General features: G+C 50.5%; 1 protein-coding gene across 2 annotated transcripts in view; it reads right to left on the bottom strand.

Moving 5' to 3' along the window:
• Positions 1-169: 169 nt before the first annotated feature.
• ppp2r2ba (protein phosphatase 2, regulatory subunit B, beta a) overlaps positions 170-19,573 on the bottom strand; it is a 38,549-nt gene continuing 19,145 nt past the window's right edge. Inside the window, exons 1-10 of one of the 2 annotated variants that reach the window (XM_076041499.1) lie at positions 18,209-18,872; positions 9,622-9,719; positions 8,831-8,996; positions 7,815-7,927; positions 5,026-5,203; positions 4,743-4,907; positions 2,380-2,549; positions 1,761-1,852; positions 1,549-1,672; positions 170-1,175 (exon numbers count right to left, since the gene is read on the bottom strand). In XM_076041499.1, coding sequence (XP_075897614.1) covers positions 1,020-1,175; positions 1,549-1,672; positions 1,761-1,852; positions 2,380-2,549; positions 4,743-4,907; positions 5,026-5,203; positions 7,815-7,927; positions 8,831-8,996; positions 9,622-9,719; positions 18,209-18,278 — 1,332 coding nt within the window. In that variant the 5' untranslated portion in view covers positions 18,279-18,872 and the 3' untranslated portion in view covers positions 170-1,019. Of the gene's footprint in view, positions 1,176-1,548; positions 1,673-1,760; positions 1,853-2,379; positions 2,550-4,742; positions 4,908-5,025; positions 5,204-7,814; positions 7,928-8,830; positions 8,997-9,621; positions 9,720-18,208; positions 18,873-19,573 lie in introns of those variants that run through there. The other variant, XM_076041498.1, reaches the window with a different exon arrangement.

Genomic DNA, 19,573 nt, shown 5'->3' with positions numbered 1-19,573 from the left:
AACCACTCAGTCCGCTGTCACCTCGGCGCGGCTTCTTGTGGTTTTTCAAGAGAAAAGAGGGGAAAACAAAGAAAATCAGATGCTAAGTTAACAATTCCATAGGAAACATTCACACTCCTGCTTTGTACTCGCTCCCCCCCCCACCCCCCCTCACTCCCTCCCTCCCTCACTCCCACCCGCCCTCACCCCTCCCATTCCCCGGTACATCAAACTCCCACATACCAAAAGAAGGCACCACAGCTTTCTAAACAGACTCACTGACTGAGAGAAGGACTCAGTAAAACAACAGCATTAAATTAAACCATTGACACGGCCCGGAAGCCGGGAATCATTCACATAACAGACAACAGCAGTCTCGCAAGGGAGACACAAAAATTTGTACGACAAAGACCGACCACATCATGTCACAGGCAGAGAAAAACTCTGTTTCTGGGGGTCAGAGATAAACAGTCTCTCCCTTTTTTTTGTTTGTTAGTGGAACTGGGGGTTGTTCACATGCACTGTGGCTCCAACAGGCTGTAAGAAAGAAGGGGACAGGGGCGGTGGCGCTGTTGCTACATGACACCGAGCCATGATCATGTAAGCTACGTCTTTTTGTGTCCTCTACTTGGTGTCCAATGTGCTCACATCCAGTCCCTTCCGTCCTGTCCAGGGCGCTGCTACGTCACTCGCACAGCTGTCCTCTGGTTGCAATAATGCAAAGGATCCGCTTCTCTCTGTGTCCACATGGCTAAATAAATTAAATTAGGAGTCAGTCTGAAGAATGAACGTCCATCCTTCCAATTCTGAGGAGCCGTTTGTCCTCAGGTTGTGTGTGAAGTTCACACTGGATTCTCACCGCTGCCGCATCCTGTGCAGAGGTTTGAAATTCTAGATCTGCAAGAAATGGGGAATGGAGAAGGGCCTCACACAGGGGGCCCCGTCCCTTTTTCCTCTCTGACTCAATCATTATTTATTTTTTATTTTTTTGCATCGGGGTTGGAGGGGAAGGGGTGGAGTCAGTCGGAGCAGGTGTCCCTTTAGTTGACCTTGTCTTGGAAGATGTAGAGGTTGTTCGTGGCTGCTACAGCGATGATGTTTTCATGGGGGTGCCACGTCGTGTGGAGGATTTTCTTGCTGAAGTCTAAGCTGTCCACGCTGATCTCGTCCTTACGACGCTTCCCACCGACACACACCTGGAGAAAGGACAGAAAGTGATGTTAAAATGTGTCAGTTTTGACTTCAATGTACTGAAAACATTTCTATGCATTGGGTTTACAATTGCATTTTTCTCTCCACACATGAAGGAAAGTGAACAGCCCGTTTCAAATCTCTATTTTAGACTGAAAACCCTTTTTTCATGCGTTGTTGCTAAGTTTAACAAGAGCCTCGTGTCATCTCAAAATTGCCTTTTCTGTACTTCCAGAATTTTCAGAAACCTCCAAACAGGCCTTTAGTTCCTTGAAAGTCTTAACACTTTACCAGAAGACTGAAAAAAGCATTACGAGGCATTAAAAAGAATTAAACTTGTTGAACCTCTGCGGAGATAACCTGCGGGCGGCGCCGTACCTTGCGAGGCTTGAGAATGGCTCGGGGTTTGCTGTTCTCCCGGGATGCCTCCAGCGTGACGTCACGTTTGGTGTTGCGGTCAAACATTCGGAAAAAATTGTTGTAGGAACCGCTCATGATGACGCTGAAGGACAGAAGAGCAGACGAGAGAGCGTTTTGACGACTGAGGCGACTCGACGCATGTGTGGGTTTCATGGCTGAGGACCCCTCACCTGTCCGATCCATTCCACACGCACTCGAACTTGTCGAAGATGCAGTCGTTCTCGTACAGGGAGCACAGTTTGCCTCTCAAGTAGTCGTGAACCTAGAAGACACAATGAAGAATCAAACCACTGGGTGGACTTTGGCCGCACCTTTCCACTGCGTCCTGAAGTTGCTGCCATGTTGCTGCCGTACTAGCATAAGCTGCGCTGCCATATGCTCTACTTTCCGTAATCCCACCAGACCTGGTGACCTACACTAAGAGGCTAGGCAGCAGGTGGAGGCCAGGCTGGAATTGGACAGAGAATCCCTTGAGCCTCGCTGATGCCCTTATCAATCGTGACAGTGCACCAGGAAGGCCTCCTCTTATCAGACAGTGCGGATCTGACCTCTGCGACCTCACGGTGGGCGGTCTCGCCCTTCAGGTTACACTCCCACTGCCCCTATCTGTCTTTTTTTTCTCTGACAGTTGGCTCAATAAACCCGCTCGGGGCCAGAGGCTGAAGATGACGCGGTTACGGATCGACGGTGAAACAGGATCACACCGAGTGATTTACCCTGAAATCAATAGTTCTTAATTTGGCTTCACTGTCTCCCATTGACATCAGTCACATTGCTGCCAAGGCTCACCTGGTAGGTTTCCACGGGCTTGTTCTCCATCTGAAGGTCCCACACTTTGACAGTGAGGTAGTCCCTCGTCATCAGGAAGCGGCCGCTATGGCTGAACTTGACGTCCGAGATGGACGAGATGATCTCGGAGAAGAAGGAGCGAGTGGAGGGATCCTCCGGCTCCTCGAAGTCTGCAAAGGACAACAAAAAAAAAAGTGGTTAGCTCCTGACAGAGCAGACACGTCTGAGCTCTGCGGGGGGTCTCGGCTTAAAAGGCACGTCGCCGGCTCTTTAATCATTCACGGCGAGAAAATACAAAGCGCATCTTGTCGAGGCTGGTGGGGGATGTCGGGCGGGACAATCCCTGGACGCTGCAGCAGCTGCAACTCTTCATGCTGTTACTTGTGTGTGTGTGGGTGTGTATGTGTGTTTAGGAAGACCGCGGTGGGTCAGCACACTGTGTAAATATTAGTTATGATTCATATTGATTCTGGCAGCTGCAGATCTGTGCGCAGGGGCTGCCTGCGCTGCGGATGAGAGCCAGGCATTCCATCGTTAGCTGTCAACTTATTGTTCCTCCCCCTTCCCCTCCCCCTTCTCCTTCTCTTCCACTCCCACCCTGGCAACCCCTCTCTCCATCTTTCCAAAAATCTCCCCCCTCCCCTCCCCTCTCCTCTCCTTCCACTCCCTCCCTCCCTCAGCCGAAGCTCGGAGAATCGCTCTATGATGTGTCAGTGGGGAGGCTAACGAGGGATGCGGTGCGAGAGATGAAATACAGGGAGGGGTGGAGGTGGAGGAGGGGAGGCCGTAAGAAAAGATGGGATAAGAAAAAACAAATCAATGTCAAAGTGCCGGCCCCATTTGGGCCCCGCGCGCATGTCGATGAATGAGTTTGTGTATGAGTGGGTGTGCACAATGGGCCGCGTAGATATGTGTGCGTGTGTGTGTTTGTGTGTGTGTGTGTGTGTCGCTGCCCTCGCTCCGGCTGTATAATAGGTTCCCTGGGGAGCTGGAATTGGGCCTCCTCGGTCCCCAAACTCTCTGTCAAAGCGGCTCAATGCTTTGCCGAGTCTTCCCACATCCGTCCGTCCATCCATCTATTCATCCCTCTGCCCATAATTTTTTGGATCATTGTTATTTTTTTCCTTCTTTCCTTTGTTGTTGTTTTTTTTTTTTTTTTTTGTGCTGTTGCGTGGGCGGGAGGAACTGCATCACACAACGCTTCCAGCCGTATGCGTTCACGCAGGGAGACAGTAGGTCAGTCTCAACCGCATCAACGTCCCCGGGCTAAGTAGAGCAGCACCTGCCAGCTCTGCCAGCGCATCCGTGTGTGTGTGCGTGTGTGTGTGCGCAAATGTGTTGGTGTGTTCTCGGGAGTGCGAGCACCAGTCTTGTAGGGAACAGAGGGCGGCTCAGAGGGCGGCTGCGCTACCGCCGCAACCTGCGCTTCATTCCGGAGGGGCCGAGCGTTTCTCCCAATTAAGCCCCGCCAAAATAAATGCACATGTGAAATTCAACAGGCCGCGCTGGCGCACGTTCCAGTGAGCACGTCAATATGTCCAAGGAAATGACTGACATTATTGAACAACACGGCGTGTCCATGAGGGACTAATGCGATTGCTCTAAAGCCATTGATTATTTTGCCAAAATGTCAATGCATTCATTATTCTTCGCCGCAGAGTCTTTGCATGCTTTAAAGAAAGGGAGTGTTCATTGAAAAGAAACACACCCCAAAAAAAAAAAAACAACCCACTAAGGACAGTTATTGATTTGTTATCAGTCTCGGGCCTGTTGAGGTAGGAGGAGTCTTTGCACCACATGGGTGTTAGAGAAGAATTATGGAATGAGAATTTGTGCTCATTAATCCCTTCTGCATAATCATATTTATTTATGTTTAAACTGTGCAAGCCTTGCTGTCTGCTCACAGGTGCATTTGAAAAGAGCTGCTTTAACCTTTTTTACAAACCCACCGCCAAAATTGAAAAATTATTTCAGCATCTGTTCATTTATCGTAGCGAACAATTTTATTTACAATTCCTCTTTTGCAATGTTCCGTTTGATTCCATATCTGTGTTATTTGAGCTGCAATGTCATTCTAAAAAAAATGTCACAGAACCCTGAGCAGTTCCTTGTTCTGGGCGACTGTAGATCCATCACAGTACAATGTGACCCATCTCTTCATGCGATTATGTATGAAGTGATATGGATTTTTATTCATCTAATAGTTCCATTTCTCTTTATATATAAATGTTACATTCTGAGCTAATCAGAAATCCTGTGAATGATAAGGAAAATAATCTATTATACTGTATATAACTCAATGCACTGAGAAACGTCCCATGAAAGAAAATCTATAGAGACACGTTGGTCCCACTGACACTCACATTTGCAGTGTTTGTCGCAGAGCGCCGCCTGCCTCATGTCGCACAGGCGTATGGAGCCCTTGCTGCTGCTGTAGGCGAAGGTGTGACACTGCTGCGGGTGGAACTCGGCCGAGGTGATCACCTCCGTCAGCTCCTCCATGTTGGCCGGCTTGATGTCCACGATGTCTGGGAGGGGAGCTGTCAAGGAACACTGGACTCGGACTTGAAAACCAGAGCTTGATGAGTTTAATACGAGCTAAGACGAGCTTTCGTTTTTTTGCAGGTTTCCCAGCGGGAAGGATACTGAAGCTGCGGTCGGTGATCTCCAGGTTCCACAGGTTCACCCGGAGGTCGTCGGTGGAGATGTACGTCTGGAGGTCGGAGTTGACGGAGATGGAGTTGATGTGGTAGGTGTGCGCATTGCTGAAAACGCGTCTGGCCGTGGCCTCCACCATCAGGTCCATCGGCTGCAGCACCGGCACCTGTTCGGGAAGATACGGTGAAGGGGAGGGTGGTGGAGGAAAAAAAAACGACTCGTAAAAAAGATTATTTATCTGGAAGCCTTTGATGTGCTCTCGCTGTGATTCAGTATTTATGGTGCACTTTGATTCCGGTCTCCTCCGGGCTTTCTCAGATATTTGTGTCTATGTTTGTGTGTGTGTGTGTGTGTGTGTGTGTGTGTGTGTGTGTGTGAGCAAGAGAGTGAGAGAGTGAGAGAGAAAACAGCAGCTAAATGACTCCAGGGATCCACATGACATTTACTTCACAAATCTTAATGAAACAGGAACGGGGACCGCAGGGGTCTGGGGCTCTTTGGCAAGCCGGTTTAATCAGAGTGTGAATATCTATTTCCTACACCACTGGTCTGTAAGTGGCCGGGCCACCACTGCTGATGCTTTTGCTGCTGCTTCTCTCACACAAGTCACTTTTTTTTTTCTTTCCTGGGCTTCCTCGTTTGCGGGGGAAAAGGGAGAGGCAGAGGGGAAGGATGCAGGGAGGAAAGATGGCCAAAGGGCATCGTTAGGCTCTGCTGAGGAATGATAACCAAACTCTGCAGAATTAAGATGAGCTTATACATGCACAGACACACACACACACACACACACACACACACACACACAATGGCTCTGGCTTCAAAGAGACCCTGCGCCATGTCTGCATGCAAACCCTCCCCGCCGCACGCTCCCCCCACTTGCCAGATAAAATCCAGACAAAGAGGGAGAGGAGGGGAGGGAGACGGGAGAACAAATTGACTGGCTCTTCCCTTTTTCTCCCGTCCCTTGTTGGCACCGACAGAGAGACACGGCGGCCCAGCAGGCCGCCGCGTCTCCACGGGTGTCACTTCATTTCCATGTCTTTCACCGACCGGCAGTCCGCCGGGGGAGACACGCACCGCATTAACCCGTAACCCGCAACCCTGACGGCGGCCGGGCGCGCCCTTCTTGCTCACGGCTGACCTCGGGAAATCTCCTGGCGGCCGCAAAACACCGGATTGACGGGATGGGGAAATAATACGAATAAAATAAAAACGGCCTGTATTTTGCGAGGAGTTTTGCTGCCTCTCCTCTCAGCCCCGCCCACTCTCTGCTGCTGCTGCTGCTGCTGCTGCTGCTGCTGCTGCTCTCTGGCTCGGCGCAGATTTTACAGCCTTTAACAGGATTGCCACAGTCCCGGCCTGTCCTCCAGGTTGCTATGATCCCCCGGCCAGCCAGACAAAGAGGGACAGACACGCTGAACACAGCACTAATCTACTGTGGCAGAAACACACACACACACACACACACACACACACACACTGATCTATGTGCCTGCTGCTTTGGGGTGAAAATTAAAGAGGTACTGGAGTGATAAGAATGGGGTTAGGAGGGGAGGTGAAGGGAGGGTGGTGAGGGGGTCTCCATGGTCTTCACTCCAGCGCACATATCGATCACTCATTCTCACTTTCTTCTGCCAGCATCACTTCCAAAATTGCCCCAATAAAAATGTTTTGCTGCTCTCCCCCTCTCTCGCCGAACGAAACGCAGCACCCAGTCGTCGTGCACTGTGGCTGCGAGAAGTGCAAGAAGTGCCAGTGTGTGTGTGTGTGTGTGCGTGTGTGTTTGTGTGTGTGTATGTGTGTGTCAGAATGTGCTACTAATAAGTTTAGGCCGGATTAAGGGCTATCAAAGCGTAATGGCTGAATGCTAAATTTTGATTTAATCCTCTTAGCGGAGCTTTGTTTATTCAGACTTCAGACTGCTGAAAGTGCAAACTGAGGACAGAAGATTGCATATCGTGACGTTGACGGGGGTAATTTTAAAATGTCCACCGGCCAAATTCCAGTCTGGTTTCCCGAGTTTTAGTGATCCTGAAGTCGTACATGAGGCTTCCTTGTCACGTTATCCACATGGCTTAATGGGACAGCGAATTAGAGCGAGGTCATGGTTATATTTGTAGTCGTGCCAGCACGTCCTTTTAGAACGCAGCCACATATTTCTTTTAGAATGTGTCTGGGCAATTTCCCCCTGAAAAACCAGTTTTTAGTAATATATTTGCTAATAACATTTTTTTTTCTCATTTTTTTGTACTATGGACCCTTGAAGTCTTGCGTGTTCTCCTATATGTATGAAATGCTGCTACTGCGGCTGAAGCCACAAGCCTTACGTCATGTAGCTTTATTTCATAGCCTCCAGAAAATAATGCAAATTGTTGGTTGAGTCGGCTTCATCTTGATCAGTCGAACAAGACAGCAATTTCTTTTACTCGGTTACAGAGTATGATGCAAGGAAAAATAAAGGTATTAATGCAGCACAATGATGTGTTTTTTTTGTTTTGTTTTTTTTAGATTATTATTAGTTTTTTTTATTTAGAATGTTATAGAAATGGTGATTTTTGATTATTTTTATATTACCAAAGCTTTGAAAGGAGCCTGACGCTTGAATCGTTTCATCTGTTTTTTCACCTCCTGACCCACTGCTGGATCCCAACCAAGTGGTGTCAAGACCCAGAGCTCTTCACCTGACTCTATTTGACATTTCGAGGTGGGTGAGGTGGGGGTGGTGGTGGCGATGGGGGGGGGGGGGGGGGTTTCAGCCATCCCCAACGGGATCTTACCCGTAAGGAAGTGATGGTGGAGGGGTTCCTGATCCGTCCGTCCTCATCCTTCAGGTTGTAGCCTTCCGGACGCTTGTCCCTCTCGCTGATCTTCCACAGCTTCACCGTCTTGTCTGAGGCGGATACACACACAGACGGAAACACACATTGAGACGCGCTCGGATCACAGCTCACTGCAGTGCAGCTCAGATGTCGGATGGATGCGGGTGGAGGAGGCAGGGGGGGGTTGGGCACCCAATCTGGCATGTAGCTGGGCAGCAGCCAGCCGCCATTATGATGAACGGCGGCCGCTGTGAAGATTCTGATATCAATCTACAAGTTGACGACGTTTCCCTGCTGCACAGTGAGCGCGCGCCCCTCCCCCCTTCAACACATCTACTCCCTGGAAGAAAAAAAAGCCATCTGGGCCCCTTTTTTCAATTCTCCATCACACAAACACCAGTTACGTCTCATTTCTCTGGTTCACCGAACGGAGGCGTAGGCAGCAGTCAGGTTGTTTCGTGTTTTTTTTTTTTCCTTCCTCCTCCTCCTTTAATTTCCGCGGCGACTGTCGAGGACGCGTCGCCGCAGGAGCCTCCGCCATCTGCTCCAGCCGCCACCAGCGCTTCTGCAGCAACCCATGCGTGAAGCCCGCAATCTGCAGGGCATCGCCGAGCTGACGGACGCGAGTGCCTGCGCGGAGTTGGCCCCTGCGCGCCCGATTCCCCGCGCACGCGGAAGCCACGCGTGACGCTGTCCGCCTGAGACGCGTCTGCTGGTGGCACTCAAACCGTCCGAGGAAGACGGCAATATGCTCACGCAAATATTTCAGGGTGATGCTTTTTAACTCGGCACAACGTCGGCTGTGCATTTGACAGCTCGGCGAAGTCAAAGGTGAATTTATTAGCTTTGCGGTTAGCCGTTGAATGCACCGTTTTTTTTGGCCTTTGAATGCACCTTCCTCGTGGATTGAGGTTAATTTCACCCGTTTTGCCAAAAGTAAACAGCAACAAAGTCACTCTAGCTATCTGACTGACCGTTGGTGGAGAGCAGGAAGTAGGCGGCGTTCTGCTGAGGAAGCCATTTGATCTTGTTGATCTTCTCCTCGATCTCCAAGCTCTTCAGGTAGTCAAACTCTGGCTCGTGGCTCTGGAATGTGCTGTAAACATTGTACTCCCCTCTCCGCTGGGGCTGGCTCTTACTCTGTGGGAAGAGTAGACAGCACACACACACACAAGGTGAGGTACTGGCATGTGCATCGTATAACAAACAAACACATTTTCTCTTTGGTTGGATCAAAAATAAGGAAAAAAGAACGGCCTCTATTGTCATATTAGCATCAAATCTATTACTTGATGAACATTTTTTTTTTTTTACATCAAACTCAAGTTCTTGAATCTAGTTCCTGGCGAGATCCTTGTTAGCCTCTAACAAGACCTTGACTGTGTAATTATCATTTATTAGTAGATTTGTGTGGAAAAACCATTAAGCTTTGAATTACATTATACAGTTTACTCCAAATTGTTGGCAGTTTTGAATTGGATTTTGATTTGATTCCTGACAATCGAGATAATAATACACTCACAATGTACAAACGTATAATAGGAAAAATGAATTGAACTGTTTCTGAATGAGGGTGATAAACAATGTAAAGAGTAATTATTAGTTCAAGAAGTAATTAAAAGTAAGTAATTAAAAAATCCCTACTTTTTATCCTTGGTTTAAGATATTGTTCAAGGGAAAGAATCCAATTCTATATGGTCGTAAACTACTTGTTTTTCCAAGGGAAGTGCGGCATAATGAATGCAGCATTCCTGGCGTCCCTTACCTCCTGCTCCCTCTGGAAGACAACCACTCTGCCTCCTTTATCCCCGGTGGCCAACAGCTCCCCCGATGAGTTAAACTCCACCGTTGAGATAATGTCAGCTGCAACACAGGGAAGCAGAGCGGAGAGACGGTGAGGAGGTGGGAAGGGGGGAGGAAATGTCAGCGCATGGACGCGGACAACACAAAAAAACAACAAAAAAAAAAGCTGTCAAGGTGTCAGTCAGACAAAAGGGAGGAAGGCGGGGTGGGGGGGCCGGGGGGGGACTTGAGAGAAAACCTGTCCGGTGAATTTTAAAGCACGGCTGGGGAACAGGAAGTGGAATCGCTCCCTCCGAGGATTCTCTCTCTCTCTGAGGATTCTCTCTCTCTCTGATACAGATGCCCCAGTTTGGTACAAATATGGGTTAGGAGAAATTACTGGATGACTCACCGCATGATACCGAGCAATTCAGCCCCGTCTGATTGAAGCCAGCCAGTCTGGGTCACTTAATTGCGCTCCTGCTTTTTTTTTTTTTTTTTTTTTTTTCCTTTCTTTTCTCGATAGCTAATTACCATTCACCTCTCACCCCACGCTGCTCGGTGGCTCCCCGACTCCTTCAAAACACTCATTCACGGCCACCTTACGCTCCATTATACTTCTGCAACATCGCCGTCTCTGCGTGAGAGGCGCGCTTGCACCTATCTGAACGCAGGTGCAGCAGCGATAAGGGAGAATCTCCCGGCCTGAAATGTCCGAGTCTCGGCAAGAAAAAAATAAAAAGTAAATAACAGACACCTACCCTTAAGGTAGCGTTTCCTCCCCTCCTCAAAGACATACATCTGCCCAGATTTAGGAGAGGCTAATGGTGGCTGTAATTATTATACAGCCCCGGGGCTAAAAGGATACACTCTTGTGGCCGTCACAGAGACATAGCGGAGCCACTTGAGCGACAGGCTAGCCCTCTGCTGAACAGTGACAATAATATTAGACGCAGAAAGAAAGCGCTTGTTGTTTTGTAACCCCCCACACACACACGCTCACACACGCCCTCCGTGGACCTGCTACTGTTGGAGCGCTGAACAGGAGAGGGGAATGTTGCCATGGAGACCGTTTCCATCTCTAGCGGCAGTCAGAGAGGCCGTACATGTGTGTGTGCGTGTGTGTGTGTGTGTGTGTGTGTGTGTGTGTGTGTGTGTGTGTGCCAATAGTGCTCAGACTTAGATGCTGATGCTAGCTGTAATTCAGCAGACAGAACGAGTGCTGCAATGGAGTGAAAGAAAAAAAAAAAGAAGCTGAATCCGGGGGAGTGATTGCAGCTCACTGCCGCAGCTGAAGACTTCAAGACAATGGAGTCCCTGCAGACGTGAACGTCTCTTCACACCGAGCTGGGTTTTTTTTTTACGCGTTAGCACCACTTTTTTCCTTCTCATTGCATCTGAATCGGGGCGACGAGCAGCGTCGAGGCGAGAGGGAGTCCTCCGGCCGTGTTCTGATGATGACATAAGGGAAGGGGAGGCGCGGCCATCGTGTACGGACCTGGCGGCCGATGCTGTTTTACAGAGGCGTTCTAGTATCAGCTTGGAAGAAGCCCACAGCGTCGTTGCGGCAGTGGCGGCTTCTCTGTCTCTCTGTGTAGTCCACTGCAGGAACACCATAGCCTGTAGTGCAACCGTCAGAAGAGGAACACACACACACACACACACACACACAATGGTGTCTTTCCCAACACTATCAGAGAACCCACTGGTGTGGAGCGAATGGAATCAGCTTAGCGGTCAGCTTTCCCAAATCAAAAGGCTTTTCGCTCTCTCGCTCTCTATTTTTTTGCCCTTCGTACTCTTCTTCTTTTTTAGGCTTCCCCTCCCCCTCCTCATCGCCCCGCACCACCCGCCCGCCCAACCCCTCCCAATCCATTCCGCTAACCCTTTTCCTCATCATCAACGCATTAAGCCACTGAGGAGAAACAGTAATTGATGGGTGCCATTTAACGAGTTCACACGCGGGTACGTCCCTCAATCATCTCGCTGGATGAAGAGTCGGGGAGAGCCAGCGGAGCCGAAACAGGGCAAAGACGGAGGAACATGATGGAATGTGGCCCCAAATGAGTTTTTCCTTATGCAAATGTATTCAAATATCGCCGTCTATGCACACTCAGTCACTCCTGGGACAGTCAATACAAAATTTAGATTTCATGCTATCTTTTTTGCCGTGTGTGTGTGTGTGTGTGTGTGTGTGTGTGTGTGTGTGCGTGTGTGTGTGTGTGCGTGTGTGTGTGTGTGTGTGTGTTCCGAGAAGGAAAACCGTTACTTGCAGGGACACAAGTGGAGGTCAGGTTGTGATTGATTCATATATATTTCTTTCAAATCGTACGAACATCGGCAGTTGGGATTGAGTTAGAAATTAGCAGCTGGGGCAAAATTCAGCAGCTCAAATGGGTGCTCACACACACACACACACACACACACACACACACACACACACACACACACACACACCACCAGCGCCACTTCATGGAACACACACGGCTTCATCAGCGGACCGTGACCACATGAAGCCCATAAATCCCGTGGCCAGCCGGGGCCAACACGTGGGTCAGCGTGTCTTGATGCATGGGAGAGACGCCGGAGATAACACACATCAATCACCGGTAATAACAGGGGCAAGCCTGTTGTGGCCCCGCTGCTGTGAGGTGTGTGTGTGTGTGCGTGTGTGTGTGTCTGTGTCAGTGTGTGCGCGCAGACCTTTTCATTTTGCATGCGATGAAAATGAAAAAAAGGAGAGAGGAACGGCTCAGCTGCCGTTGTTAATCTCGCTGCCCCCTCGGCATTACGATATAGAATTGGGGGCCTCGGACCAATCGGATGGAAACATAGATATGCATTGATTTTGGAATGAAAAGCTGGCACGAAGTAAGACCAGAAGCACGGCATAGCGAGCAGGGATATTGGATGTATTTATAGACGGCCGAGCGTGCGGCGTCTATCACCCATAGCAGAGTGAAACCACTCAGCGGGATGAGGAGGAAACAAGTGCAGGAGAGACGTTCTGCTTTTTTCAATCAAAGTCAGCGCGGCCCCTCCATGGGCGCACAGGTGCAAGGAAACACCAAAATAGGAGCGAGACGTGGTGACCGGGCTTTTGCTGTTTCACTGCCTCGGGATCTCAGGCAGGCAACTGCGTTGTGTGTTTTTCAATCGATTCTTAAAACTCACTTTTATCGTTTGGCTTTCCCCTCTATTTTTTCACCGGTTTTAACGCCTCGGTTTTTATTGTTTTAATGTTGCTTCTTGGTTCATGGGGTTGTCTGTATGATACTCTTGTTTTATATGTGAAGCACTTTGTGAATTTTATGATTCATAAGTGCTATATAAATCAAGTTATTGTTATATAATCCCGTCAGGGCCCTTACAAAAGGTTCACACACGGCACGAACCCGGACTTGGGGACGGTTGTGTAAATCACACGGAGCTCAAAGTGGTTTTTCGAGTGCACGGAAGGCAAGTTGCGTAAGTGTCGCGCAGTTATTCCAGGTAATGCGGCGGCGGCGGGCAGGAGGGACGCGAGCGACGTGGCCGGCGTGTAAACGCTTTGTTAGGCGCGGAGGGAGGAGAGGATTACAGCGGTTGTGCTGAGCTGCCTGCGTCAAAGGATCAGGCTTGGCGGGGCGGGGTGGGGCGGGGGGGGGGGGGGTGGAGGGTGATGGGGGGAATCAGGTTCTCTCTCTTTCATCCGCTGTTTCCCCCTCCATCTCTGATGATCAACAATATGCATCAACCCAGCTCCCTTATTTTTTTGTAGGTCATCAGCACAACTGCCTGACGCGCGCAGCACCGACTTGCGACTCCCCATTCGTCATATTCGTGCTGAATGAGCAGCTGATAGCGGCTTGATTCTCGCAACGCCAACAATGGGGATCAATCACGTTCTTTCTTTCTTTTCGCCTTTCTTTTAATAAACCCTGCTAGCTGCTGCTCTGGTACCCAGCCATATGATTAAGGCTTTATTAGGCTTTATTAGCTGCACACAAAGCAGGGCCCGGCACAAAGCAGCTCTCTCTCTCTCTCTCTCTCCCTCTCTCTCTCTCCATCTGAGGAGCATGACTCTTTGTAAGATCTGGAGTGAACAGCCTAATTAACCTGGTTTCTCCAGGATCAGCCCCTTGAGAATGAGACCCGAGGAGTGCGCACACGTTTCTTTTTCTTTTTTCCCCCCTCACCCAAATGTGGATTCACGCTTTTCTTTTCAGAGCCTCGCGCCTGCTGCGCGCGCGTGCGCTCCCTCGCTTTTTTTTTTTTTTTTCGCTATGCGTTCGCCCGCGCTCCGGGGAGCCCAGGGTGAAACGGGCGAGACGTGCTCCTGCCTCACTCCTCGCACTTCATTAGCAGGACGGCGTGGCACACATCTGACTTGCAGACACAACACAGGCCAGGGCCAAACAGGGCCGAGTGGTGGAAGGAGGAGCGGCGCTCCAGAAGGGATCTTCCCAAATGCTTATTTATTCTCTCAGAAATTGGAAAAAAAAGATGTCGGAGAGGAGGGAGGGGGGTGGGGGGTGGTAGGCATGAGGGCTGGGGGGGGGGGTGCATAGAATTATAATCCACCGCCAAAACAAAAGCCGTCTCTGCCTCCCTATCCTCGCGTCTCCTGTGCTTCGGCTCCATCCCTTTCATCTCGCCCAGTTTCAAGGCTGCCGCGAATCAAAGGCTACAAGGCTCCTGCGCAGACCCAATTCCTGTAACCACGGTGACCTCGTCGGCAACACGCCGGCGACTCGGAGCTGCGTCCTCGACAGGATGGTGGGAATTAGCCATCAAAACTTACAAATGTATCCCATTAGGAAAAAAAAACGCTGAAAGGTCAAAGACTGCTCAGCCACGCAGGCTAGCCGAGCGCCGAGCGCTGAGCGCCTAGCGGCTCGCCTCAAGTACATCTATCACTGTGCGGGAACGCCGGCCCGAGAAATGGGATATTTTCACTGCGGCGGCGTGGCCGGGAAAAAATTTGAGCGTGTTCTTGAATAAATTCTCATTAACATTTCATGCCGCCGCAGACTTAATAAGAAGCTAATCAGGGGATGAAAGCAGCTGCTTAAGGAGTGTTACTCTGCCCAACTTCACAGCTTGCCATTAAGGACCAAACCCCCCCCCCCCCCCAAAACACACACACACACACACACACACACACACATAGACATTATCTTCCTTGCACTATGCACTGAGGCGGGGCCCTGCGTTGCGTTTTTTTTTGGTGTTTCGTGGTGAATAATGGATGGGACCTGGGGGTATAAAGGGCTAAGTCTTTTTATGCCGGGGTCCTAAAAATGTGGCCCCGAGGCCTGTTTGCCTTGGCAGCCGCACCGCCGCCTTCCTCTCGCCGGCAGCCGCAATAAAGGCTGCGGCGGCGCTGCATCAGTATTCAGCGGGGCCAGAGGGGTCACACTCACGCGCTAGCTTGTATCCACATCAGGCGGACATGCAAGCAGCAACGCCGAGAAGGAGTGGAGGAGGGGAGGGAGGCGGGGGCGGGTAGGTGGGAGAGCGAAGCAGGGAGGAGGAAGGGATTACATGTCCCACCAATAGATCTTTAGGCCGTTGTTCCACCGGCTAAATTGTAAAGGACCAGAAATCAATAGCGAGGCACACATTAGGTTAACGTTTGCCTCACAGCGAGGAAGCTATTCACGTCCCTTCCAGCCCAGAGTGCCGTCCTGCTATTTGCCACCGTTGGCCATTATGGAAACATCCAAGGTGCAGATTATTAAATTAGCCGGAGCCCACGTTGTAGCAGCTTCACAGTCCATTGACTCAACACGCACTAATATTCGCCGTGGCGGCACAACACAGGGCCATCCATCCCATCGCCATTAGCAAAGTGACACGAGGAGGCGGCCAGTGAATGCAAATAAGATGTTCGTGTGATTTATTTTTTGTTGTCATCAAGACAACAACAGCATCTCGGGATCCTCTGCCGTTGGGCCGAGAGGGTTTCAGATGCTCCGCTCGCCGCCGCCAACGACTGTGTGCGGCCGGCGCGGCCTCGCGACGGCCAGTCGGTGTACCCGCCTACAGGCCTAGCGAGGCGTGGGATTGGTGTGAGCCAAAGGTCAGCTGGAGTGACATCATTAAAATGTGACATCATTAAAGCATCCTGCTGCTGTGGGCAAGCATAGCCTGAGGGATATCCCTCGCAGGGACCTGTATGTTTGTGCATTAGCGTGTGTGTGTGTGTGTGTGTGTGTGTGTGTGTGTGTGGTCTGAAGTGCCCGGGCCTGCTGGTGCATGTGCACTTTGGTGAATTTATGAGATCGGAGGACGGACCCAGACGACAAACACCCCGTATGATCTCTGGCATGCAGACTGACTTCACCCCCACTCATATTGAGAAGGGAGGAGGGCAGACAGATACACACACTCTAAATAGTGAATTATGGGGTGTGACAATCGAGTCGTAAATCCCCGCAATAAAAAAATAACAATAGTGTGCACTTCTTGTTTAAAAAAGAAAAGAAGAAGAGAAAAGAGCGCAGATGGGCTCGGGGAGCAGACCAGACAGTCGTTGGCTTTCAGGGACCCCACATTTTACACCCCTGCGCACGCTCGCGCCGCTCCTTCCCCTGATCAAATGAGCGGTGACAGAGTGAAGAGTTGACACAGAGAGAGAGAGAGAGAGAGGAGCTGCGAGAGGAAGCACCCCTACTGTTTTTTCATCTCGGCGCACACATCAAACAAAGATATCCATCACAGCCGCTCCCACCTCCCACCACCATCCCTCCCTCCCTCCCTCCTCCGCCACAGCGTTGGCTTCCTCACCAGTGACAAGGAAGCATCTAAAAGTGCAAGAGCTCTGCAACGTTTAAAGACAGCGGCAGCGGCGCAAGTAGCGCGGGGGGAGGGGGCGGGGGTGGGGGGTTGGGGGGGGACTCCGAGCTTTGACTTTGACTCCCTTCCGAGTGCTGACGACAAATGGAAGAATCCAGGGGTGACTGATCCCCCCCTGCAGCTACACATACCCTCCAACATCACCATCTATGCCCTACACATCCCCCTAGTCTGCACATAAGCGGGGAAAAGACGCGCTTGTTGTTGCGCATTTAAGATATGAATTGCATTCAGGGTTTTTTTTTGTTCGTTGTTTGTTTTGTTTTTTTCTCACGGTTGCAGGAATCACGAGTCTCCCCATCCCCCCCCCCCCCCCCGCTTACGTACATGCTCCTCCGTTTGAGATTGCGCGCTTAAGGCAAACTGCTTTAAACCAAAGAAATGATGACGGCAGGGATCGCAAATGGCTGCAGAATACATGGGAAAATGGAACAGATTAATATGAATAGGCGCCATTCTTGCAGTTAAACCAAAAACCTTGGGATAATAGATCACGGTGTGTCATTTCCTTCATATGGAGGCAGCCCGCAAGCACAGACTGACATTATATGAGTCTAAATGAAGGAAATCTGTTATCACTGGGCCGCATCAGTTAGGACCACTGCATGGGAAAAGCCCCCCCCCAGGCCCTACGATGGTTTTATTATCTCCCTCATATCAGGCAAGCCGTTAACGTCCGTGACCGATCTGCATAATCGCTAAATGGGGACCAAGGCGGTAATGAGATTAATGACGGCCTCTTTTTGGTACCTGTAAATCAGTGTTTTATTGTTGACCGGCGCCCGAGCAGCTTGCCGAGGACAGGCGGAGGCTGATTGGCGGAACATAAGGGAACTATTAAGTGTTGGGCGGCTAACGGGCCGATAATCGGGGGAGGCCGTGTGGTCGGTGAGGAGGAAAAAAAACGCACGTGTTTCACCCAGGAGCGGCTTTTAACGGGGGGTGTGGGGGGTGTTGGAGCGTACAGCTATTGTTTGGTGATGAGCGTTGTACATTAAAAATGCACACTATGTATGTTTGCTGTGTGCGGGGTGGAGACGGCAGAGATGTTTCATTGTGCCTCCACCTCCCCCACCTCCTCCTCGTTCTGCCTCCGCAGCGCCGTCTCAACAAGTCAGAGGAGAATACGCAGGGGAAAAAAAAAATCCAATTTTTTTTTTCTCTTTCCATCAACAATTTATGATGGAGCGCTGCTCAACATATTCCCCCCACCAACCCCCTACTCCACCCTCAGAGAGGTGGCTCCACAGCATAGAGGCTTTGCTCCTCCACTGCCCTCAGAGCCGATGCAGATTAAAGCCCAGATTCCCATCGACCTGGGAGCTGGAAATAGAAGGTATGATAGGAAGCCACCTCGTCATCTCCTGCTCCACCGGCCTCACAGGCCGCAGCCTAAGCTGCATGTGTATGACTAATGAGCACAATATTTCCACAGATACTCCCAGAGCTGTTTAAAGTCAATGTGGCCCAACAATTTTATTTAGAAAAAAATGTGATTTAAATGACATGTGAACTTTGTCACGCTAAGCAACATCACTAGAGGAAAAATAGAGGATTCTTTTTTTCCCGGCACCTCAGCATCTCATAATTGTTATTGATTTCTATATTATAGCCAGCGCATTTATCACAGCAATGAAGGGCTCCCTCCAGCTGCAGCCTCATTTCCCCTTTTATTTCCACCCTCTGTGTATATTTTCCATCGCCGCCATCAATCAGCATTTAAAAAATACCTTCGGTTGCATAGTTGTGGTCGCGAAGGAAGCTGTTGTTGATTTTCCGGGTGTCACTCTCCTCCTCCATTGATGAATCGGCTGCTTCGGGATCCTGAAAGCGGCAGACCTGCTCCCATCATGCCCGGCCGGTACCGTCAGCAGGCGGGCTGTGGGACCAGCAGCGGGGCTGCCATGGTTCCAGCGACACCACCACGATCAAATACCTGCTGCCGTTACGCGTTTACGACGCTACACGCCGACGCGGCTGGTGGTGATGATGGTGACGATGATGATGATGCACGGGCACGTCCCCGGGCGCATCCGAGCGGAGCCGAACGCCACGTCCGTCCGCCGCTGCGCAGTGACAGCGCCGATCAGGAGCTCCTCGGCATCAGGAAACGCGTATTTCCCAAAGAGATGGAGAAAAAAAGAATGCTTGGAATAACGGTGGCTCGACCCGCCGCAGCCGCGCACGTTTAATCTCCCCAGGAGGATTTGAGTTTGCAGGCAGGCTCGATTTGCCCCCCTCCCAGTGCCAGCGGGGCGGGCGGGACTATGCGTCAACGAGTTTCCTTCCGATCACCTCAGCGCCTCCGGCGTCGAACTCTCTCGTTTTCGCGCGTCCGTGTTCCGCAGCTCGTGCTCTCTCCCTCTCTCTCTCTCATTCATTCACCGGTGCCTGTGCTCGCGGCCGCTCAGCTGACTCACTGCTGTGACTGCCGCACTGGAGTTGCGCGCTACTGCTACTGCTGCTGCTGCGCACCTCACGAGATAAGGGCCCCTCCCATGATGAGGGCCCCTCCCATGACGAGAAGCGGCTGGCTCTTAAAAAAAAAAAAAAAAGACGCGACGAGCTGCGAATGTGACGCTCAATGAAGAAGTTCGGACTGCGTGCGTGCGTGCGTGTTGACCACCCGCACGGTGTTTATAAAAAAAAAAAAAAAAAAAGAGGAAAAAGGAAAAAGTCGTCTTGATGTGGTTGCAGGTTGCCAGTTAGGACCAGTAGATCCTGCAACACTATCCGCCCGCCCACCCCTGCTGCAGAGGCGTCGCAGTGCTCAGTCTGCGATCTTTATTTTTTTTTATTTTTTTTATCCCAGACTAGCAAATATAGTTCTCAAGAGAGCATCAAACTCTGCTTTCAGCCTCCAGCACCGAAATAAAATTAAATTAAATTTGTTATCGCTGCTAAAGCTGATGCACCGACCCCTGCATGTCTGGAAGAGGATATTAAAAACAAGGTGGGTAGGACCAAGACTGAGAGGGCAGCAGGATATATTGTGACTAACATATAGGAGCTATCACTTTGCTCTTCGTGACATCAAAACTGTGTCTCATTTCAAGCACCATGAGTGTGTTTTAAGGCACAATATCTGAAAAGGC

The sequence above is a fragment of the Nelusetta ayraudi genome, unplaced genomic scaffold (genome assembly GCF_046127955.1).
Source record: "Nelusetta ayraudi isolate G7.1 ecotype Tasmania unplaced genomic scaffold, CSIRO-AGI_Nayr_v1 ptg000068l, whole genome shotgun sequence".
NCBI classification, from domain to species: domain Eukaryota; kingdom Metazoa; phylum Chordata; class Actinopteri; order Tetraodontiformes; family Monacanthidae; genus Nelusetta; species Nelusetta ayraudi.
This window is presented reverse-complemented; position numbering and strand designations above follow the sequence as displayed.